We start from the raw sequence: 25,518 nt of genomic DNA, 5'->3' as shown, positions 1-25,518 counted from the left end.
AATGTAAGCCACCACCATTCCCAACAGCCATACCCAGTAGGAGGCAAATCCAGAATGGTTCTTGCAACAGGTTATTCTGTCTTGCATCAGAACATGACGTTTTTATTTCTGGCTCTGTCAGTTCACACCACCTCCCTACTCCCCAACTTCTGCTGGGGCTTACAAATTCACTGTAATCTCCAGCCTTGCAGCTCACACTGATAATTACCCCCCGACACCCAACCTCTGCTGCTAGTCAGGAGGCCTGCATCTGGAGTTATAGCTGACAGCTACGTGTGGAGGAGCCTTCAACCATCCAGCCCTCCTTTCATCACCACTGCTCCAGCAACCCACCACTGCCACCACTATGCCTGCTCTCGCAATGATAATGATAAAATTTGCACTCACCAAAATACATTACCCTGTTCCTTTAAGAAATGTATTTTAACTAGCTAAAAGTAATAAAAATACATTTACAGTTTCAAGAACATGATGAAACATGCCTTGCTGGAGTGGCTCGTATGTCAATCCGAATGGGAGACATCCGACGTGGAGTCAACCAGGCTCTCAAACACCCCAGCAGATTGCTGAAGAAAGATTGTGGAGCCATTCTGGAAAGTATGAAGGTATGTTATCTGTTTTACTGTTACATGGTTAGGCCACTCAATAGTAGTATTTCATTTATAGAAGAAGTCTAATGGGCTGAATCGGCCTCTGGTTTCTTATCATTTTGATTACTCAAAAGGCAGGAACACCGGAACACCTCACCATAGTTCCTGGTTCTGTTCCCACCCAGCTTAAGCTGGCCATACAGTATATAATTTTCTCATTCAATTTTTTTTTCAATTTTTTTTTTTTCTGATTGCATGCACATTGAAAGTGTTTAGATTTTACCTCATATTATATGGTTTTGGTAAATCTAAAGGAAAGTTGTACAAGAAAATTGTATAATGTATGGCCAACCTTTGAGTCAATCTCATTCTGATAAAGCAGGGCTGATCCTAAATCTGGTCATACATTGTAAGATTTCTCGCATTCAACCTTGCAAGCTCAACTTGAGAAATCTATCAATTTCCTTATCCATGCTAAAAGAAGTACATGAACAGTGCTGTACCTGGCTGGATGCATCCATTGTTCTGCAAACAATTTTCCGCCCAGCGTCTTCAATTTTCACATTAATGGCAGGCAGGGTTCTCCATAGAGCAAATTTTGGACAGTTCATCAGGAACTAAAGGTGTGAGAGCTCTTAAGCTGGCTGTACACAGAACAAATAGTGTATGGCTAGCTTAAGCGTTCGCACTCCTTTTTGTATTCTCCACAATATAAAATTGATAAAAAGTATAACAGAAAAAGTTGGGATTCTTTCAGAACTGGAATACAGAAGCACAGAACTCACTGAGATACGAGAACTCCTTAAATTATCTCATTTTCCAGCATCTCAAAAAACTGAAATATTGGTTTGGGGTGGATTAATTATCTTATCTGAGCTGTTGCTTATGCTTATCCCTTTTGTTTCCAATACAGCAATTTTCAGAAGCAGCCCAGCTGTATGAGAAGGGCCAATACTATGACAAAGCAGCCTCTGTGTACATCCGCTGTAAAAACTGGTAAGAACTCTACTCCAACAAGTAATAATATATCTAAATTGACAACCAAATTTCATAATAGAACAATTATGAAAAACAATGACTTCCTTTTTAATGGTGTCTCTCACCTTAAAACTACCAGATACATGTGCACACATTTGAACTTGAGTCTTTATATTTGGCTATTCCTCAGCAAATTACAAACTGCCAATGGAAAGGCAGTAATCTCTCTAAGAATGATGGGTGGGACTATGAGGTCAGTTCACTAGGAGTTAAATAACCGCTAATAAATTGCGGTAAAATACCACATGCGGTAACAATTGAGCAAGTGTTCAATCCATCAAGAATTTTGCGTTAAATACTGAATGCGGTATTTGTTTGATTTCAAAATGTTGGCATGGGGTTCCTCTTAAAATCCATACCAGATCTGAAGGTACCGGCACATTTTTAATTTTCCGGATAATCGTTGAATATATTTTTATGGATGAAAAAAAGGACTTTATTTACCGCATGCGATAATTTATGCAAATGAGTAATACGATACCCTTATCGCATGCGGTAAAGTTTAGTGAATTGACCCCTGTGTGCTCATCCTCAGCTGTATTAGCACACACTTACAAGTTAAAGACTCCCTGTGCAAGCACTTGCATTTTTCAGAGGTATACAATATTTATCCTCTTGCAACACAGGAAAAAACAATTCCAACCAGTGGGGTTGATTTACTAAAGCTAGTGCAGCTGGGCATGGTATCCAAACAGCTTCTAACTTCAGCTTGCTCAATTAAGCTTTGGCAGTAAAACCTGGAAGCTGATTGGTTTCTATGCAGAAATTGCACCAGATTTTGCACTCTTCAGTTTTAGTAAATAACCCCCAGTGTTTAAAGTCAGGGACATCTCTTTACTTTTACAAAGCTGTCTATGGCCAGCCATAGCTGAGTATGTCTGAAACTAGTAAAACTCAGCTATTAGGATACTTGCTTTTAGTTAGCGTGGTGTAATGGATGTGGTGGGACGGCATAATTTTTTCTATGAAAATTCTGAATATTCAGTTTGATTATTATCTGCACTCTCTTTGCAGATAAAACAGTGGTGCCTGGTTATATTTAGTAATAGAAGGCTGCTTGTAGTTCTGATTGAACACAAATTCAACACATCTAGGTGTATGACATTTTTATAGAATGGCATATTTGTGAGCTATTTTGCTTGTTTCAGGGCAAAAGTTGGAGAGCTTCTTCCTAATGTCACTTCACCCAAGATCCATTTACAGTACGCAAAAGCCAAGGAAGCTGACGGCAAGTGAGTTGTTCCAAGAACTTTAAGTGCTTCTCAGTTAAGTGTCATTTCTGTCTCCTGCATCGTTTCTCTACTATTAGTATTAATCACTTCTGACAAGTTTTCCTGACACCAAGAGAAAAATGGTGAGAGGGGAGGGAGTTCCAGCTGATTAACAGCCTCAGCTCTGTCCCTGTGAACTGTGTGAAAAGGGGTGTGTCTCTTCCCTCCAATCAGCTCTCAGAGCTCTCCTCACTGAGCTCTGCAGAGTGTAACTTCAGCTCCCTGCTGCCTTTTTTCTGAAATCTAAGACAAGCTGTATAATTCAGCACTTTGGATGTAGAGGAGAGAGGACTGTTGATAAACAGGTACAACTTGTGTAGGAGGGTTTGTTTCAGCTCTGTGTATCCCCTGAGGCCAGTCACTTCACTGGGCATATGTAAGGGTTTACAACCACTTTAAAAACCCCTGAGTTGAATGGTGGATATTGATATTGTGCCAAGAATATTTAACCATTGAGATATATAAGAACAAATAACTTTTGCCAGCAATCATGCAAGACTAAAAATTGTGTTTTTGGTGGAGATGGCCTTTATTTAGGAAATGAAATTTAAAGGATCTTAATATTTTTTTCTGCTGTTAAAAGTCTAGTGTTCTCAGCTGTTCTTTCCTTAAATCCAGGTACAAAGATGCCGCTTTAGCTTTTGAGAATGCCAAGGACTGGGATAATGTCATTCGCATCTACCTGGACCACCTAAACAATCCTGAAAAAGCTGTTGCCATTGTGAAAGAGACGCAATCACTGGAGGGAGCCAAGATGGTAGCCAGGTGATTTTTTTTATTTATTTTTTCCCATCTCTGTGGTATATCCCTAAGGCGTTTTAGGGGAAAAAATGGAAATTAATACTACCTAAATGGCTGTAAACTCCAAACTGAAACTCTGTGGTAAAGTTCAGTAATATTAGGAACAACCTTTGGTAGATTGATGTTCATTAGTAATGTTTCTCTGATTGATGTTCATTTGTAATGTTTCTCTGATTGTATTGATATAAGAGACATTTTTTGTTTGTAGGTTCTTTCTCCGTCTTGGAGATTATGGGTCAGCAATCCAGTTCCTCGTTCTGTCCAAATGTAACAATGAAGCATTCCAGCTTGCCCAGCAACACAACCAGATGGAGATCTATGCCGATGTTATAGGTAAATACCGACACATGCAATGTACTGAAAGACTTCTATACTTCTTCAATAAGCAACAAATACATACATAGTACAGCAACCCATAGCAACTAATCTGGTTTGTTTACTGAAGTCAGTATTGCTGACAGATTAATTATGTTTAATTGCTATGAGCTGCTGTTGTTTGTTATTTAAACTACTGATAAACTGCTTGATCTCAGTAATAGTACAGGAGAACCACTCCCTAATGGTACACTCCGGCCTAAACTGAAAATGAAAGCTTCCTCCATGTGCCTCTAGGAGTTCAGTCCGTTCGGAACGGTACAATTTGGTCATCTGCCCACTTGTATTCCTCAACAGAAGTTGCAGATAATCTTTGCAGAGGTATTCAGTATCACATAGATACAAAGTATTTAGCTTCCTCACTATTTGGTCTGCATAGTCCCTCAGCCTGCTAAAGCACAGACTGAAATTTTCCTCAGGTGTTGGCCTGGTTAGAGTGCCTCTCTGTAATGCCAGACAGACGTGGACACATGTTGTTTGCATGTCTGTCTGCACATACATTGCTTATGCAGTAACCTATCTTTTGGAAAGTGAATAGTAAATCTAGGATACTTTCTTTTGTGGGCAGCACCCACCAGTATTTTTTTTATGGCAAATTTCGATTTAGTTTTAGTCATAGTCTTCTGACTAAAATGCCATTTTAGTTTTAGCCGTATTTTAGTCACCTGAATTATTTTAGTTTTAGTCAACTAAAATCTAATGAGCTTAAATTGTAATGCATTATTTAAGCATTTCTCTAGGATTGCCAACCTCATTATACTCCTGGTGTAAAAATCGAATAACGTTATTATTTATGGTATTAAGGTTTGAACATGCACTACAGACACAGAGTTAGTCGTTGTGATATGTAACGTCTTTATAAATCAAACCAATTTTTGTAAACAAACAAAAATATTGCTTTTTTGACAAACAGAAGTGCAACTTTAAAATATAAAAAAATTGAATGACATTGTACATATTACCTGAATATATTACCAACCTTAAATATTAACCATTTGCTTACTGTGCACTTAAAGCCCCCTCCTGCCCAGGCCAATTTTTAGCTTTCAGCGCTACCACACTTTGATTGACAATTGCCCGGTCATGCTACATTGTACCCAAATGAAATTTTTTATTTTTTTTCACACAAATAGAGCTTTCTTTTGGTGGTATTTAATCACTACTGGGGTTTTTATTTTTATTTGTTGCTAAACAAACAAAAAAAGACGGAAAATTAAAAAAAAAAAAAAAAAAAAAAAAAAAAAGGTTTTATAGTTTGGTATAAAATTTTGCAAACAGGTCATTTTTCTCCTTCATTGATATGCGCTGATGAGGCTGCACTGATGGGCACTGATAGGTACAGATAAGGCGGCACTGATGGGCCCTGATAGGTGTCACTGATAGGTACCACTGATGGGCACTGGTAGGTGGCACTGATGGGCCCTGATAGGTGGCACTGATGAGTACCACTGATAGAAGGCACTGATGGGCACTGGTAGGTGGCACTGATGGGCAGCACTGGTGATGAGGCACTGATTGGTGACATTGATAGGTGGCACTGTGGGGACTGGTAGGTGGCGCTGGTGGGCCCTGTTAGGTGGCACAGATGAGGCGCAGTCTGCTCTCCATGATCAGGACCGATGTCCCTCTGACAGCCGCTGGTGATCAGCTTTGAGGAGAAAAAATAGCCGATTACCGGCTCTGTTTACATCACATGATCAGCTGTCAATGGCTGACAGCTGACTACGTGGTAAGGGGTCGGGATCAACCCCTTACTCCGATCTGTGATCAGGCGAGTCTCATAGACTCGCTGATCACAGAGCGTGCCGTGCACGCACTGCAGGGGGCGTGCAGGCTGCTCGAGCACGTAAGGACGTCTATTGATGCCCTCCTGGCAAAGTAGGTCCACGCTGTAGCCATCATTTGGCTATAGCGCGGATGGGAAGGGGTTAAGAAAAAATTAGGACAAGCCTTTTTCTTGATTTGTTTTTCTTTCAGCAGCTTACTAGAAGCCCCTTACTTATCCTTATGTGGTAATGCAATAGTTCAATACATGTTTAAACTTTAATATGCTATTATTATAGGCTGGGGATGGAATTGTGTTGCCGATTTAGAAAAGGCCAGCAGAGGGCGAGATAGTGAATGAGTGTAATGTATATAACTGCATAGGAAAGGGTAGGGATTGATGGGAGCCTGCGTCTCTCGGCCAATGCAGCATTCCAATAGAGTCAGCGGGCTGGGGCTTTAACAGACAGGCGGAGCTCTAAGGAAAGTGGAAGTTTAGGTGGGTAAACGTTTATCCCTCACATTTTCGTTCCGTTTTCAGATGGGCGGTATTCATAACAGTTCATGTTTATCTGTGTCAAGGACATGCATTGTATGTGCTGACTCAGACTCAAGGTCATATTTTTATACGTAGATTTGATGAAACAAGCATGAGAGACCTCTTTCAGTGGCAATATTATGTTTGCATATCGGATCTTAATTCATCCTGTTCAATGTCATATCCACATAAAATACCACTGGCATTTTTTTCTTCTTGACTAAAGATATTAGATAAGTAGTAGATCTCATGGACAAGGAATCTTCACCTTATAGTTATGTCTTATAACAGAGGTATTCGTGTATGGGCCATCCCTAATACCAATGTCTCCAACAGTCAGTCACAGGGCAATATTTGTATGTTGCAGGATCTGAGAACACCAGTAATGAAGATTATCAGAGTATTGCCCTGTACTTTGAGGGGGAAAAGAAACACTTTCAAGCTGGGAAGTTCTTCTTACTTTGTGGTCAACATGCAAGGGTAAGTCAATGAAATGACAATGTTTTTATCAAAAACAGGTAATTAATTAAAAAAAGACATAAAATAAATACTTACTCAAACAAAAGTTTGAGTAAGTTTGTCAGCCTGCGTTCGTCCTTGCTGCAGGAAGCAGAACCAAGGTATCAGGAAGTAGGTATGTCTGTACTTTGGTTGTGATATCGGATACCCAGCCCAATTGTTTTCTGCCAGTCTCATGCCTGCTTGTAGCAATGATCACCCCCAGCTCTTGAGGGGAAAAGGGTCTGTGGGAGGGGCTTGAAATGTCTGCTCTTCCAATGCCTGGATCTTTCTTTTGGTAAAGCAGTTGAAACTTCTTGGCACAAAGAGGACTGTGCAATAGGCAGTAGAATGCCCTCCCTGTGGAGTTGGGGCTGGTTTGATGCCCCTTGGTACTTGCACACTATCTATTATGCTGCATGACCTCTCCCCACTTACTGACACCATCAGGAAACTGAGCTGATATTTTTAGTTTATTTAGCCACAGCTGAAATGATCTCTTCAGCTCACTGATTCCCCCCCCCCCCCATATTGTTATCCTGATGTTTCTTATTTTTCAGCTTAGTAAGTGAATAATTTATAATTGTGTTTTATTCATTTTATATTTTAGGCACTAAAACATTTCCTGAAATGCTCATCTGCAGATGAGAACACAGCTATAGAAATGGCAATCAAGACGGTAAGAAAATCCAGAATTTAGGTAAAATAGAAGGGAGTCATATGCAGAGCATCAAAAATTTACAAGATCGAACATGGACTTTTCATAGCACAATTTAGCTTAAAGAATATGTAAACCCAACATTTCATATTCCTGATATGTACCCGCTGTACCATGTACTTGTATAAAAAAAAGTATCCTGTTCTCTTTGTATTGCTTCCTTTATGTGAAATCCTTGGTGATCCTGCCAGTCCCTCTGCTTTCCTTGTAAAAACTGACCACCCTAAGCAGCAGAACACGCTGTGGTCAGTTCTCTAGCTGTGCTGGAAACTGAGCCTGCTCTCCTCCAATGATCAGACTTGTCTTGACACCTCCCTCTCCCCCTGCACAGCCTTTCACTGAGAAGATAAGTGTACTGCTGTTTTTCCTCCCCCAGCTCTCTGAGCTCCTTATGCAGCTGAGAACAGAGGGTATGTGATCACTTATTAAAAAAAAAGGGAAAAAAATAAATTTATAATGTTTTTTTATATCTATACACAAATTTTTGCCTTTCATTTCATATTTTAAACTGAATATGTTGTTTTACAAGGTGAGGGTTTACATATACTTTAAAGCCAGTTAAATACATAGTTGAAATGCATTTATGTATTAACTGCCAAATGATTTGTATTTCTCTATGTATATTCCAAGATTTAATGAGCCCTACCAGACAGCTCAGCCATCCTGGTGCCCAATTTTTTTTCCTTTTTGCTATAGTTAACTAATATAGCCCAGTAACCTCTCTGCCATCAACCTGTAAATATACATTGAAGGAGCAGCATTAAGCCTAGTACACACGGGCTAAATGTCAGGTGGCATTGGCCGGTTCAATACAAACCGGCTGACATTTGGCCCATGTGTACTGGAGTCAGTCCGTCAGAAGCCGGCTGGCTTCTGTCAAAGGGGCATGACCGAAAAAGGCCTGCCAACTGGTGGGGGACCGTCCCCCTGTCAGAACACAATAGCACAGCAGTTGAGATCACTGTACTAATGTTGCATAGTTAGTACAGTGGCTCCTCTTGAGCTGTCAGGTTTTTTTTTTTCGTTCAGCCCTGCTGGGTTGAACGAAAAAGAAACTACTGGTGTGTACCAGGCTTTAGGCTGACAAGGTCATCCCTTTTAGCATGTTCCTTGTCAGCACATCTGAAGGCAGTACAGTCAATTGGCCCAAGTCCTGATGCTTCCTCTGCTAATACAGGCAATTACAAGTCTAGTCAAATCTAGTCATTTATACAAGTTGCATGCAAAATAGATATAATCATTTTTAGATAAATACATAACAGCATTTATTGGTATTTTTTTATTATCTTGCTGGAGTTCAGCTTAAAGCCCCGTACACACGGGCAGAATGTCGGTAGACATTTGCCAGTACAAAAAATACCGGTCGACATTCTGCCTGTATGTATGTCGGTCTGTTGGACAAGCATGCTGGAAAACCATCAGCCGATTGACTCCCGATCAGCACTCTCAGCCAATTTTCTGGTGGGGGGGCCATCCCCTATCAGAACACAATAGCTCATCTGGGGAGATCGTTGGACTAACCTTCCATGGTTAATACAGCAACTCCACCAGGAGCTGTCCATTTTTTTTTTTTTTTCGTGCAACCCCAAAAACTGTAGTGTGTACCAGGCTTTAATTCTAAACTCTTTTAGTGAAATTTAAATAGTTTGGGCCATGCTGGTCCAAACAAACTATTTACTTCACTAAGACATGTAGTGGCTCTCAGGGCTGTATGGACTGAATGTAGCCTCAGCTGCATACAGTATACAGTGGTGTGATCCAGCAGTGGGGATGGGAATGAATACAAAGCTTCCTCTAATTTAGGTGAGTCGGAGAGGTAGGCAGATGATGTCTCGATCTCTGCCTGTGAGTTCTCGGCTCAGCCCAACTCAAATTTGTTCCAGAAGTTCCCATCCTATTGCCAGAACACAGCACTGTATACTGTATGTAGCTAAAGTTACATTCTGTCCATACTGAGAGCCGCTGCTCTTCTTAGTGAAGTAAATAGTATGTGTGCTAAAATCCTTATCACATTTTTTTTTTTATTCTCTGAACAGGTTGGAGAGGCCAAAGATGAGCTTCTGACCAATCAGCTGATAGACTATTTGATGGGGGAGAGTGATGGTATGCCTAAGGTACAGTTTTCCATTCTGTTACAAATGAGCAGTGGCCAAACATTTGTTACTAGATGCATTACCTAAAATTTGCAATCCATTTTGTGGAATAACATGGCAGATGATGTATTCATATTTCAGGATGCACAGTATTTGTTCCGCTTGTACATGGCACTAAATCAGTACAGAGAGGCAGCCCGCACTGCAATCATTATTGCAAGGGAGGAACAGTCTGCAGGTAACTATATAATGTCTGTTTTTTGTATATATAAAGTACGAAAGTTAATAGCTACCTATCAAGTACTTACAGTAGGTGTTCCGACCTGGAAAAGAAAGATGACTGCTAAAGTATATGGTTTCTATGGTTCCTATTTTTATACCAGTACCTTTTAGGAATAAACATTCAGAAAACCTTTCTCTCCAAAGGCATATATCTGTGTCCAGGACTTCTTCATCTTTGTTAACTGCCTGGGATGTTCTAAAATGTGTCAGTGTTTCAATCTCTGTGTGATGATGGACTTTCTAGCGTGACAAGGCTAATTATATATGATGCAGGCTGTCAGTTCCTTATAACATAGTTTTATCACCTGTTGATCCTGCCAGTAGGTACATTATTTTTCCATTTCTGTTAACAGGTTGACAATCGTTTTTGTTCTGAAGTGAAATCTCAAAAAGCAGGCTAGTCTTAGATGGCTGTGTAGTTTTTTTTTAAAGGCATTTAAGTGACTTAGGTGACAAACAAATTATAGGCCAACTCCAGCTAACACTTTTTAAGCAGTAAAAATATGTTTTTTTTCTTTCTTTTTTTGGAATACAATTTTAACCACGTTAATTAAAATCAGCAATATATATATATATATATATATATATATATATATATAAACATCTTCAACCAACCAGTCTCATTGACTTGAAGTGGATATAGAGCAGTCAACTTGAAAATTATAGGGCCTCAAGTGTGGCCCCTGACACTTTGAGAGAGCCATACAATAGTAGTCCATTGAGGTGCATTGGGTCAAGTTGGGCGGCCCGTGCAAAATGAATGAATGAATGAGCTGTAATGCACCTTGACACCCAAAAATGTAGACCCTACTGCATTTTGTTACAGCATATCACATGTACAATGATGGAAGTGGGATTAAAGTAAGCCCCATCATTTGTGTTAATGGCCTCAATCAGAACGCCCCAGTATTGGTGTCAGAGACAGCAATAACCCCCAGCATTGGTGTCAGAGACAGCAATAACCCCCAGCATTGGTGTCAGAGACAGGAATAACCCCCAGCATTGGTGTCAGAGACAGCAATAACCCCCAGCATTGGTGTCAGAGACAGGAATAACCCCCAGCATTGGTGTCAGAGACAGGAATAACCCCCAGCATTGGTGTCAGAGGCAGCAATAACCCCCAGCATTGGTGTCAGAGGCAGCAATAACCCCCAGCATTGGTATTGGAGACGGAAATAATAACCCTCAGTATTGGTGCAAGTGGCTGCAGTAACAACCCCTTTCATTGGTGCCAGACAGTGCAATAATAACCGTCAGAATTGCTGACAGTGGCCGCAATAATAACCCCCTAGAACTGGTGTCAGAGACCGAGCATTGGTGTAAAAGACCGCACTATTAATCTCCTGCATTGGTGTCAGTGACTGCAAAAATATCCCCCAGCATTGGTGTCAGTACATTAACCTCCACCACCACCATATTAGTAATTCTCAACCACCCCACTGGTGATCTGTTACAGCTCCCCAACACCACAAACCCCCCCCCCCCCCCCCCGATCAATGACAGCTCCTTAAAACAATTTAGCTTCCAGCATTGGTGATCACATACCTGATCATACATTCCCATGTCACTGCCTCTCCCTGAGGCTGGGAATTTAACTGTACTGTGGGCTTTCAGTGCTGGAACGCAGAGAATGTTACAAACACTTGGCACCCTGCTTCCTGAGGGCTGTGTGTTGGATATTACTGATAGATGCTCAGGCACCAGATTCAGATGTGTTTGTAGCACTTCACAAAAGACAGCAGTGCAAGTGCTAGTGTTAGTACTCTTTAAATCAACAGCTGTAATAAGTCCATTCACATAATAAATAAATGTCTAACTTTATGAAGTTGCTACTTATCATTGTTTTTTTCTACATTAAAAGGTAACTACCGGACTGCACATGACGTTCTCTTTAGCATGTATATGGAACTGAAAACACAGAAAATTAAGATTCCAGCAGAAATGGCTACAAATTTAATGATTCTCCATAGCTACATCCTGGTTAAGGTATTGTTTTATATATTATTGCAAATACCAGCTCTGATTTGGAATACTCAATTAAATTTAACTGCATTGTCTACAACCAAGTTCAGACTTTTTTAGATTGCAATTTTGGGGGAATATTTGAATCTTATTAGTGTCTGTCCTCTCTGAGATTTTTTTTTAAATTATTATTTTGGGCATAAATTTAAATGAATTGGTTGCCATTATAACAAGACTTTGTGTGTTACGCGTTTGTTTTTTTGTGGAAGGGGGAGTGAGTACGGATTTTTATTGGTACCCACTCCCACTTCTGCGATCCTCGCCAAAGCCCATTCACAAAGCACTGCATAAGCTCACGCATGTGCAGTGGGGAGCCGTATGTGATTCCTCAAGTTAACTGCAGCCGGCTCCCATATCCAAGATGGCAGTGACGACAGCCCGCAACAGTTATGCCTCGTACACACGGTCGGATTTTCCGACGGAAAATGTGTGATAGGACCTTGTTGTCGGAAATTCTGACCGTGTGTGGGCTCCATCACACATTTTCCATCGGATTTTCTGACACACAAAGTTTGAGAGCAGGATATAAAATTTTCCGACAACAAAATCTGTTGTCGGAAATTTCGATCGTGTGTACACAAATCCGACGGACAAAGTGCCACGCATGCTCAGAATAAATAAAGAGATGAAAGCTATTGGCCACTGCCCCGTCTATAGTCCCGACGTACGTGTTTTACGTCACTGCGTTTAGAACGATCGGATTTTCCGACAACTTTGTGTGACCGTGTGTATGCAAGACAAGTTTGAGCCAACATCCGTCGGAAAAAATCCTAGGATTTTGTTGTCGGAATGTCTGAACAAAGTCCGACCGTGTGTACGGGGCATAAGAAGAACCAGTTGTGGGAAGACAGCACTGGTAAGTACCTAATCTTTAAAATTCAGCTTTAAATGTCTCACCATTTTAAAATGTGAAATCTTGACAACTTACCTATTAACTACAAGTGACGTAATGTGTCCCTGACATACCTATTTTAGGTAGCAAGACATGTACCCGTTAGCTGTTTTCTGTGGCTCCAAAGGGTTCCACTGTAGTGTTGGCACATCTCCACCTAGCTGCACAACATAGTCCCTTTTGGAGCTCATGTACTTTCCTATCTTGCTACTTAAATTTTTTTCAATATATCATATCAGGGAAAAGTGTTTTCTACACCTTTTTAGACCTTATGTGGTGACAGACTGTCTTGGTTCCAGCTGTTATAGCACAAAAAAATATTGTATTATGAAGCTTAATAACCTTTTACTTTTGAAATATATTTTAGATCCATGTTAAACGTCAAGACCATATGAAAGGAGCCCGAATGCTGATACGTGTGGCTAACAACATTAGTAAATTTCCTTCCCGTAAGTACCAAGAGCGAAAATCAAGGATATGTGTGTGAACTGCTCAGGCTGTATGGGAATGAAGTCCTGTGCCTGCTGCTGTGAGTGCTGCACGGGAAGGAAGCTCATCTATGCTCCAGGCAAAAGTAGAGAGTGACTAGGTGTCCCGGGAGCCGCACATCAAGTCAAGGACTGCTGTATGATAGTGAATGACAGTCTCAGCCTGGACCCCCGCCAGGCCACGCCCCCAACACATTTCACTTCGCCCACTGGAGCTTACAAATGAGTAAGCGCTGGTGGGTGGAGTGAAACACCTTGGGGGTGTGACCTGGTTGGGGGGTCCAGGCTGAGACTCATTCACTATCATATAGCAGGTCTTGACTTGATGTGCGGCTCCCAGGACACCTAGTCACTCTACCATTAGAGCAAATTTGTGATATTGGGCTACCGGTTTGTAGTTATATTCCTTTCTTCTGTTCATTAAACTTTATTTCCTTTGTCCAGACATTGAGTAGAATGAAGTGTGGACTCCTTGCGGCTTCGAAGAGCTCTGGTCTCCATGCAGCTTTCTGATGTTGTACAAGCTTTTGAAGCTGAATTATAGGCACAAAGCCTTTCATTTGAAAGAGATTTCTCAATAGCCACAAAGGATATTAAAGAGGAAGTAAACCCAGATGGGGTTTACTTCCTCTTTTGCTCCCTGCAAAGCCTGCAAATTAAAAGCATAATGGGCTAGTATGCATCGCATACTAGCCCATTATGTGACACTTACCTGCAAACTAATCCATCGCTGCCCCCTGTGCAGGCTGCGTCCATCTTCGCCCCTCTTCCTTCCAGAGGCCGCGGACTCGGGCTCTGTGACTAGCCGGATCCGCATGACGTCACTCCTGCGCATGTGCATGGGAGCCATCAGTAACGGCACATGCTGGGGGAAGAAACGGCAAAGAGGTCCGTTTCTTCACAGCGCATGCGCCGATTACAACATTGGCTCACTACAAGTGAAATATCTCCTAAACAGCACACGTTTAGGAGATATTTCCACTACCTATAGGCAAGCCTTATTCTAGGCTTACCTATAGTTAAAAGTCAGGAGGGAGGGTTTACAACCACTTTAAATCCACAGTGTGTACGCCAAATGCTTTTGCACATCTAGATGTTACCATGTATATATAGTGATGACATCACCATTATGCTGCACATTTTCTGTGCAGAGAGCAGAGCTATGGGTGGGACTCAGCAGGCCCATCTACTACAGAAGGACGGATAGAAGACCAGTCACTCTGCACAAGGAGAGAGAACACTTGTGACTGGTCTTTAGTACAGGAAACTTCTGTACAGAGGCATCGTGCAGTTGTGTCATGCTTGGTTGGTACACCGATCTGAAAGAAATACACAAAGGTCTCCAGGATTTAAATAATAATACATATACCTTTTTGTATTTAGACAATATTTGTTTAGCCCTAGAACAAGGATCATTAAGACTTTTCCGATTTCCTGATGTGGGGAGATAACAGCATTCTTTGTATTGTAGACATAGTCCCGATCTTGACATCTACAGTGATTGAGTGTCATAGAGCTGGTCTGAAGAACTCTGCCTTCAGTTTTGCTGCTATGTTGATGCGACCAGAGTATCGCAACAAAATAGATGTCAAATACAAGAAAAAGATTGAAGCGATGGTCAGGTAATATACAGCGATACGATATCTATGTATTTTCCTATTCGTCGCACTTATATTTACAAATGACTTGTTTATCTGCTAGGCGTCCAGACACCTCTGAGGTGGAAGAAGAGAGCACCGCTTGTCCATTTTGTGACTTCAAACTCCCAGAGTGTGACCTTCTCTGCCCTGGCTGCAAGAATAACCTGCCATACTGTATAGTCACTGTGAGTACAGCTAACTTCATTGGGCCTTAAAATGTCAAATAAAGTGTTATTTTGTTTACCCCTTCCAAGGCCAGAAGTCATTGAAGACCGAATATAGCAGTGGTACTAAATGTCGGTTAACAACTCCATCACTGGGCTACCTAATGTTTTTTTGGTGCACTGATTTATTAAGTGTTCTGGACTTGTTTTATATTATAGGCTGACAAATAGACAGAGAATAGTTTAAAAAAAAAAATTAAAATATTATAGTTATCGTGTTTGCAAAACACATACTTAGAGGCATACTGCATTCTTCAGGCAGCAATGGTACCTGCAGGCTGAAAAGTTTTTTTTTTTTTATGGCCTTTCCTACCTGCATATTGTTAACATGATTGTCTGTTATGATGATCACGTAAGTGGGTACTAAACAGACTCTCAAATAAGCAATGTAGATTAAAGTTCTCTTGGCATGGGGAACTGTGTTTGTTCACTTTATTCTACAGATTGTAAACAATGGGCAATTAAACACAACTGCACACATTGCAGATAATGCAAATACTAGTTTAAGTTAGGAATGCTGAAATCATTTCTACTTGGATCCTGTTAACCACTTGATTCCCAGGTGCTGTTTTAAAAATGCGACCACACTTAGTGGCTTGGTGTCCATAGCGCTGAAACGGCTGACTGTCAGTGACAGCTGGAGTCCAGCCCTGAAAGAGCAGGTCCTGAGCTGCCTGATAGCTCTTCAGATTACTCCATAGGGAGCACACTGTGAAGGTGAATGTAAACACAATGTTACCACATTGAGATATAGCGTAGTGACCTCACAAGTGGCCTTCCTGTCACTGCAGGCTTGAGCAAAGCTATTGTAGCTCTGTCTAGCCTTTCCTTACAGCAGTAGAACACTGTTCTAGGCTAACTGAAGGCAGTAATACATAACTTTTAGAAGTGATCTGCTGCACAGCTCTTTGGGGGTTTTGAAACTGGTCCAAATCAAGACCCTGTTCTATTTTATCCTCAGACCTAATGTCACCTTAATACTAAGCAAAACATTTTTTCCCAAAGTAAAACACTCACTACCATAAAAGTCACACTAATGTGATATTTTAGTCACCATACTTAGTTGATAACAGTGCATCCTGAAAGTATTCACAGCGCTTCTCTTTTTCCACATTTTGTTATGTTACAGCCTTATTCCTAAATAGATTAAATTCATTGTTTTTCTCAAAATTCTACAAACAATACCCCTAATAACAACATGAAAGAAGTTTGTTTGAAAACTTTGCAAATTTATTTAAAAAAATTTAAAAATCCCATGTACATAAGTATTCACAGCCTTTGCTCCGGTGCATCCTGTTTCCACTGATCATCGCTGAGATGTTTCTACAACTTGATTGAAGTACACCTGTGGTAAATTCAGTTGATTGGACATGATTTGGAAAGGCACACACCTGTCTATATAAGGTCCCGCTGTTAACAGTGCATGTCAGAGCACAAACCAAGACATGAAGTCCAAGGGATTGTGTGTAGACCTCCGAGACAGGATTGTATGGAGGCACAGATCTGGGGAAGGATACAGAAAAATTTCTGTAGCATTGAAGGTCCCAGTGAGCACAGTGGCCTCCATCATCTGTAAATCAAAGACGTTTGAAACCACTGGGAATCTTCCTAGAGCGATTGGAGAAGGGCCTTAGTCAGGGAGGTGAAAAAGAACATGATGGTCACTCTGACAGAGCTTCAGCGTTTCTCTGTGGAGAGAGGAGAACCTTCCAGAAGAACAACCATCTCTGCAGCACTCCACCAATCAGGCCAGATGGAAGTCACTCAGTAAAAGGCACATGACAGCCTGCTTGGAGTTTGCCAAAAGGCACCTGAAGGACTCTCAGACCATGAGAAACAAACTTCTCTGGTCTGATGAAACAAAGATTGAACTCTTTGGCCTGAATGGCAAGCATCGCACCGCTCATCACCTGGCCAATACTATCCTTACAGGGAAGTATGTTGGTGGTAGCATCATGCTGTAAGGATGTTTTTCAGCGGTAGGAACTGGGAGACTAGTCAGGATTGAGAGAAAGATGAATGCAGCAATGTCCAGAGACCTCCTTGATGAAAACCTACTCCAGAGCGCTCTGGACCTCAGAATGGGGCGAAAGTTCATCTTCCAACAGGACAATGACCCTAAGCACACAGCTAAGATAACAAAGGAGTGGCTACAGGACAACACTGTGAATGTCCTTGAGTGGCCCAGCCAGACCCGAGACTTGAACCCGATTGAACATCTCTGGAGAGATTTGAAAATGGCTGTGCACCGACGCTCCCCATCCAACCTGACCTTAAAAGGTCCTGCAAAGAAGAATGGGAGAAACTGCCCAAAATAGGTGCCAAGCTTGTAGCATCATACTCAAAAAGACTTGAGGCTGTAATTGATGCCAAAGGTGCTTCAACATAGTATTTATTGAACAAAGGCTGTAAATATTTATGTACATGGGATTTATTTTTGTTTTTTTATTTTTAATACATTTTTTATTTTTAATAAATTTTCAAACAAACTTTTTTTCACATTGTCATTATGGGGTATTATTTGTAGACTTTTGAAGAAAATAATGAATTTAATCCATTTTGGAATAAGGCTGTAACATAACAAAATGTGGAAAAGGTGAAGCGCTGTGAATACTTTCCAGATGCACTGTACATTTTTGGGGGTGTGCAAATTATGTAAAGATTGCGTTGGGAAAGATTACAGAAAAATATGTGTATATTATTTATTCCCATGCTTATAGAAATATATGTAACCAAGTTTTCTACTAAGAAAAGCCAATATATTATGTTAGGGTAAACTACAAACACTAAGGGCTTGGCATGTACACATGCTGCGGTGCTTTGCAGCACAAATTATACCACCTGTCGCTCCCCCTTTAGCTTCAGAGGTAGCGGCAGTTGGTGTACACATGCTGCGGCACTGGATAATCTTTATCACGTTCATTTCAATCTTTTTAAATCTGAAGTCTTCTTTAAAGTACTACCTGGTGACCTGCCATAAAGGTTTATGTTCAGGCACTTCCTGTTGGGATGACAATGCTTGGACACAGTTTACTCTACTGTGTTCAGACCCTGTTGCATGTTGCTTCTGGTGGGGACTCTAGAAGGCTGCACTGATGCTCATTGCGCAGGCATGGTCCACCATTGTTGACATCAAGAAGCCCAGCATGAGCAAAGGAAGTAGCTGAAAGAGAGTGCAGGAGATCAGCAGCAGAGATGAAATGAAAGGATGGCAAAAGGGAACAACAGTATTTTCCAAAATGTATGACAGTCTGGCAACTCTGCTAACAGATTTTATTTACCTAGTTGTGCGGAGTCAGAGCTATTCACACTAGATCTTCAGCTGCTGTGGATGTATACCTTTAGAGCATGCATACAAATATTTCAGTGTACAGAATTTGTTATATATAAAATTGCACAGTAAAATGTAAGCTTCTTAAAGCCATGTACAGGATTTAAATCACAAATGTGTTTTTTTTTTTTCTTTAGGGCCGACACATGGTAAAAGATGACTGGTGTATCTGCCCCCATTGTGAATTTCCAGCCCTTTATTCAGAGTTTAAAAAGTAAGCTGTGTGTGTCGGTGGGACAGGAACCTGTGGGCAATGGCTAATGTCAGATGCTACAGATGAATCACTTATAAATAGACATTAAAGTGGTTGTAAAGTCAGAAGGTTTATTATCTTGATGCATTTTATGCATTGACCACTTAAAGCGGGGGTCCACCTATCTATCGTTTTTTTTTTTTTTTTTTGAGTTCATTCACAAACTTTTCTTCTCAGCATTACATACTCACATATTGTGTGTAATATGTCCGCCTGTGTCAGATTTCGTTGGAAAGAATAACTTATATTATTCACTGCAGGCGGTTTCCATCTTCATTGTGGGCATTTGAAGCCCACAAGCATTTATTTCCTGGATGTGGTGAATGCTGTGCTCCCAGCATTCACCGCTCGTTCCCGCACATGCTCAGTGGCATCCTGGGAAGCCTGAGACTAGCTCCCAGGAGTCTGGGAGAGGCTAGAAACACGCCTACTCCCATGGGAGGAGAACCAGGAAGTGCAAAGAAGAATAGAAAAATAAAAGGTAATTACGGCAATTTAATTTTTTTTAAACGGCATGTCAGCATCTAGGCAAGGAAGAGAATACACAGATATTGTTCAAAATTTGGGTGGAATCCCGCTTTAAGGACCAGAAGGATTTGCCCCCTTAATGACAGGCTATTTTTGTGATACGTCACTGTGTCGCTTTAATTGACAATTGCGCAGTCGTGCGATGCTGTACCCAAACAAAATTGACGTGCTTTTTTTCCCACAAATAGAGCTTTTCTTTTGGTGGTATTTGATCACCTCTGCGGTTTTTATTTTTTGCGCTATAAACAAAGAGCAGCAATTTTGAAAAAAAACCTATTTTTTTTACTTTTTGCTATAATACATAGCCAAATATATATAAAAAAACTAATTTGTTCATCAGTTTAGGCTGATATGTATTCTTCTACATACTTTTGGTAAAAAGATTCGCAATAGGCGTATATTGATTGGTTTGTGCAAAAGTTATAGCGTCTCTGTAATCGACATCGAGTCAGCCCGACCCGCGGGCACGCGCCCACAACTGCGCGAGCTGGCGTACAGCAACGGCGATTGGTGCAGGAGAGCCAACCTGCCTCCGTATAACGACGGTGGCTGGTCAGCAAGTAGTTAAGATAAAAAGCCTTCTGTGTGCAGCAGCCCCCCAATACTTACCTGAGCCCCCTCTCTATCCAGCAATGTCCATGAGTGCCTTGGCCGTCCGGGACTCTCCCTCCTGATTGGCTGAGACACAGCAGTGATACCATTGGCTCCCACTGATGTCAGTCAGTCAGCCAGCCAATCAGGAGAGAGGGGGCAGGGCCGAACGAGGGTTCCGTTTCTGAATGGACACATGGAACTACAGCTCGGCTCAGGTGCCCCCATAGCAAGCTGCTTGCTGTGGGGGCACTCAGCTGGAGGGAGGGGCCAGGAGAGCCGAAGAGGGACCCAAGAAGAGGAGGATCTGGGCTGCTCTGTGCAAAACCAACTGCACAGAACAGGTAAGTATGATATGTTTATTATTTTTATAGAAAAAGAACCAAGACTTTACAATTTAACCACTTAAACCCTGGATCATTTGGCTGCCCAAAGACCAGAGCACTTTTTGCGATTCAGCACTGTGTCGCTTTAACTGACAATTGCGCGGTCGTGCGTCGTGGCTCCCAAACAAAATTGACGTTCTTTTTTCCCCACAAATAGAGCTTTCTTTTGGTGGTATTTGATCACCTCTGCGGTTTTTATTTTTTGTGCTATAAACAAAAAAAAGCGACAATTTTGAAAAAAAACGCATTATTTTTTACTTTTTGCTATAATAAATATCCCACAAAAATATATGAAAATTTTTTTTTTCCTCAGTTTAGGCCGATACGTATTCTTCTACATATTTTTGATAAAAAAAAAAAAAATCGCAATAAGCGTTTATTGATTGGTTTGTGCAAAAGTTATAGCGTCTACAAAAAATAGGAGATAGTTTTATGGCATTTCTATTAATAATTTTTTTTTTTTTTACTAGTAATGGCGGCGATCAGCGAATTTATCGTGACTGCGACATTATGGCGGACAGATCGGACACTTTTGGTGTGATTTTGGGACCATTCACATTTATACAGCGATTAGTGCAATTAAAAATGCATTGATTACTGTGTAAATGTGACTGGCAGTGAAGGGGTTAACCACTAGGTGACGCTGTAGGGGTTAAGTGTCTCCTAGGGAGTGATTCTAACTGTGGGGGAGGGGCTATGTGTGACATGACACTGATCACCGCTCCTGATCACAGGGAACGGTGATCAGTGTCCTGTCACTAGGCAGAACAGGGAAATGCTGGTTTACATCAGCATTTCCACGTTCTTCCTCTCCGTGAGACGATCGCGAGTATCCCGCAGACATCGAGTCCGCGGGACCCACGATCACACTCATGAAGGTAGCGACGAGCGCCTGCAAACCGCTTCTTAAAGGGCAACGTACAGGTACATTAATCTGCCTGTACATTCCCTTCTGCCGACATATATCGGCGTGAGCCGGTCGGCAAGCAGAACTAAACCCTCCTATCCTTTACATTCATGGAAGCTGCCATCAGTGCCGGCCCAAGACATTGTGCTGCCTGGTACCAAGAATGAAATGCTGCCAAACCCCCCCACCAAAAAAAAAAAATCACGCCCACCAAAATGCCCCCACATCCATTATTTTATATCATGGTAACTAAAGTGGACCTGTCATGGCTCTATACATGTATATAGAAGTATAAAGAGGACCTGTCAAGGCTCTATACATGTAAAGGAGTATAAAGATACAAAAAATACAAAACCGTGGAGGTGATCAAATACCAAAAGAAAGCTCTATTTTTGGGAAAAAAAAGGACGTAAATTGTGTTTGGGTGCAACGTCGCACGACCTCGCAGTTGTCAGTCAAAGCGATACAGTGTCATATCGCAAAAAAAATTATTGAACTGCAATATTTCTATTATTACATTGTTATATAAAATAAAATAGTTCAACTCACCATAATGCAGAATCAGTGGGAGCCTGAGCGTGTCACTTGCCAACCTCACCTGCCTTCAGATGCAGATTGTCACTTGCCACGACGTCACCTGCCTCACATTGTGGATTGTCACCTGCCACACATTGCGGATTGTCACTTGCCACAACTCCACCTGCCACACATTGCGGATTGTCACTTGCCACAACGTCACCTGCCTCACATTGCAGATTGTCACTTGCCACGGCGCCACCTGCCACACATTGCGGATTGTCACTTGCCACGACGCCACCCGCCACACATTGCAGATTGCCACGACGCCACCCATTGCTGATTGCCACGACTCCACCTGCCACACATTGCGGATTGTCACAACGCCACCTGCCGCACATTGCGTATTGTCACTTGCCACAACGCCACTTGACACACATTGCAGATTGCCACGACGCCACCTGCCTCACATTGCGCATTGTCACTTGCCACGGCGCCACCTGCCACACATTGCGGATTGTCACTTGCCACGACGCCACCCGCCACACATTGCAGATTGCCACGACGCCACCCATTGCTGATTGCCACGACTCCACCTGCCACACATTGCGGATTGTCACTTGCCACGGCGCCACCTGCCACACATTGCGGATTGTCACGACGCCACCTGCCGCACATTGCGTATTGTCACTTGCCACAACGCCACTTGACACACATTGCAGATTGCCACGATGCCACCTGCCTCACATTGCGGATTGTCACTTGCCACGGCGCCACCTGCCACACATTGCGGATTGTCACTTGCCACGGCGCCACCTGCCACGACTCCACCTGCCACACATTGCAGGTTGTCACTTGCCACTACTCCACCTGCCACACATTGCTGATTGTCACTTGCCACGACTCCACCTGCCACACATATCGGATTGTCGCTTGCCATGTCACCTGCCACACGTACCGGATTGTCACTTGCCACGGCGCCACCTGCCACACATTGCGGATTGTCATGACGCCACCTGCCACACATTGCGGATTGTCAGTTGCCACGACGCCACTCGACACATTGCAGATTGCCACGACGCCACCTGCCTCACATTGCAGATTGTCACTTGCCACGGCGCCACCTGCCACACATTGCGGATTGTCACTTGCCACGACTCCACCTGCCTCACATTGCAGATTGTCACTTGCCACGACGCCACCCGCCACACATTGCGGATTGCCACGACGCCACCTGCCACACATTGCTGATTGTCACTTGACACAGCTCCACCTGCCACACAGTGCAGATTGTCACTTGCCACGGCGCCACCTGCCACACATTGCGGATTGTCACAATGCTACCTGCCACACATTGCGGATTTTCACTTGCCACGACGCCACCCGACACACATTGCAGATTGCCACGACGCCACCTGCCTTACATTGCGGATTGTCACTTGCCACGACTCCACCTGCCATATATTGCAGGTTGTCACTTGCCACGACTCCACCTGCCACACATACCGGATTGTCGCTTGCCATGTCACCTGCCACATGTACTGGATTGTCGATTGCCACGTCACCAGGCACACATTGTGGATTGTCACTTGCCACTGCTGCTGATCCCACTGTGAGGAGCCCGGTGTTCTGCCGAAAAAGGTCCCCCCCCCATTGCATAGTGTCCGCCCTGTACTGTGCTTGCGCAGTACGGAGGACAAAGGAGACGTCGAAAGTCTCCGAACATCAACAGCGGTAGCGTGTGGCACAATGTACTCTGAAGCGCAGGCGCCGCGTAGAGCTCATGAACAGCTGTTCATGTTCGGAGACTTTCGGCGTCTCCTTTGTCCTCCTTACTGCGCAAGCGCTGCGCAGTACAGGGCGGACAGTATCTGATGGGGGACCTTTCTTGGCGGATCCACCCAGTGGGATTCGCAGCGGAGCGGGCTGGTTGGCGGGTGGCAATTTGCCGCCCCCCTGAATGTGCTGCCTGTAACCATGGCTCCATCGGGTCCCATGGTAGGGCCGGCCCTGATTATGATTACTGAGCGCATGACATGGGTCAAGGATCTTAGTGGAGATCCTCGATCTATACCTGATTAGAGCAGCTTCGGGGGGGGGGGGGGGATTCAGAGCGCGAGGTCATTCCCTACTTATCCCCTCAACTTTACTTTCTTCTCCTTTTTCGGGTCTTTGCTGTAGTCATACAAGAACCTTCTTACCTGTTCTCTGTGAGACCTGAGTAGAGAATGTTCCCGTAGGGGGGACGTCTGGTTTCAGGGGGACGGACGATGAAGCTTCCTCCTTTTTGAAGGAGTTGACCCCTTTCAATAATGCATACAACAGATATTAAGTGCACTTGCACTCTACTAAGCATTATAAGCTAACTTTAATTTAACATTAAAATGCGTATAAGCTCTGTCTTTATCTGTATATGGAAACTAAGAAGCGTTTTATTAATGTTGTATTTGAAGCACCAAATGAGTTTCGGGGCCACCCCCTATAGACACTGATAGTACAATCTTGATGGACAGTGAAGACTTATACTTAGAAGAATGCACACTTTAGGTGCATTTTCATGCTTAAAAAAGGTCTACATACCTATTTAGTATGTGTTTCATACTATATATGTTCTTTATAAAAATGTTGTATTCTCTTTTATAAAATGCTTTAATAAAAACATTGAAATGAAAAAAAAAAATACACCAGTGAGGGGCTAATGAGCACTTACCACTGATGACACAGTAAAAAGGTGGTAAGGGAATTAGGTGGGAATCTAAATTAAGGGTGTGTTTTTGTTTTTTTTGTTTTTTTTTTTTTTTTTGCATTTTGCTTTACTCTGCACTTCAACTTTGCCATTTTCCCTATTATTATTATTATTATTATACAGGATTTATATAGCGCCAACAGTTTGCGCAGCGCTTTACAACATGATTGATCTAATATTAGTGAAATAGTGCAAGTTGCAAACAAAGTGAAGCACTTTTAGAAATACAGACTATTTGATTTGGAAAAGGACATTTTGGTGCTGATAATTTTGTATATATCATATAGATGTTGAAAGTTTCCATGCATTTTTTTTGGCCTACAACATTTTGGTGTTATAGTGTAATCACTACTAGCATTGCTATGAGAAAATCTGCTGATGAGAAATTATGAATGATGTAAATAATCTCTTATTTTCTTCAGATTGCTGGAATCAGAAAGCATCTGTCCCATGTGTTCAGAAAGAATAACAGATGATCAGCTAAAGAAGGTGTCTGACTGCTCTGTGTATCTCAAACAGGATCAGGATGACCAGTAACACTGGATAATGTAAGGAGCCATGTTTATTTACTCTATAGTCTATGCAATTATAGTGTGTTAGCTTTTTGTGATATGTGGACTTAAAGCATTTGTAACCATTTGACATCCGCAGCTTTCCTCTGTTCTCTCCCCCCTCCCCGCCTGTCAGCTCCCCAATCCTCCCCAGCCCTCCCCTCCTGATGCAAATAAAATACTGTTTTCTCACTATAATCCAATGTGTTACATTACATTATGTGCCACCCTGTGTGTTATTTATAAAAAAAAAAAAATATGCTGCCTAATACCTTATCTCAGAGTGCCGCTTGGTGCTCACGTGACTGCCCGCCGGTTTCCTCCTCTCCTGTCCTCTTCCCGGCTAAAGTCAGCGGGGGATGCTTAGCCCCGCCCACTGTAGCTGTTGGATTGGGAAGGAGGCCGACGGGCAGTCATGTGAGCGCCGAGCTCTGAGATAAGGTATTAGGCAGCATATTTTTTATAAATAACACAA

At 42.3% G+C, this 25,518-nt stretch overlaps 1 protein-coding gene across 1 annotated transcript in view; it reads left to right on the top strand.

The window, feature by feature from the left end:
- Positions 1-25,518, top strand: part of WDR19 (WD repeat domain 19) — a 102,518-nt gene that overhangs the window by 71,896 nt on the left and 5,104 nt on the right. Inside the window, exons 22-36 of the mRNA XM_073608721.1 lie at positions 459-605; positions 1,504-1,586; positions 2,777-2,860; positions 3,518-3,664; positions 3,909-4,033; positions 6,745-6,857; positions 7,486-7,554; positions 9,630-9,707; positions 9,828-9,924; positions 11,830-11,954; positions 13,250-13,331; positions 14,842-14,992; positions 15,072-15,195; positions 18,703-18,779; positions 24,915-25,040. Of these exons, the coding sequence (XP_073464822.1) occupies positions 459-605; positions 1,504-1,586; positions 2,777-2,860; positions 3,518-3,664; positions 3,909-4,033; positions 6,745-6,857; positions 7,486-7,554; positions 9,630-9,707; positions 9,828-9,924; positions 11,830-11,954; positions 13,250-13,331; positions 14,842-14,992; positions 15,072-15,195; positions 18,703-18,779; positions 24,915-25,029 (1,617 nt within the window). The 3' untranslated portion in view covers positions 25,030-25,040. The remainder of the gene's footprint in view (positions 1-458; positions 606-1,503; positions 1,587-2,776; positions 2,861-3,517; positions 3,665-3,908; positions 4,034-6,744; positions 6,858-7,485; positions 7,555-9,629; positions 9,708-9,827; positions 9,925-11,829; positions 11,955-13,249; positions 13,332-14,841; positions 14,993-15,071; positions 15,196-18,702; positions 18,780-24,914; positions 25,041-25,518) is intronic.

The sequence above is a fragment of the Aquarana catesbeiana genome, linkage group LG01, assembly GCF_042186555.1.
Source record: "Aquarana catesbeiana isolate 2022-GZ linkage group LG01, ASM4218655v1, whole genome shotgun sequence".
NCBI lineage: Eukaryota > Metazoa > Chordata > Amphibia > Anura > Ranidae > Aquarana > Aquarana catesbeiana.
The sequence above is the reverse complement of the archived record's forward strand: the minus strand, read 5'-3'. Positions and strand labels throughout refer to the sequence as shown.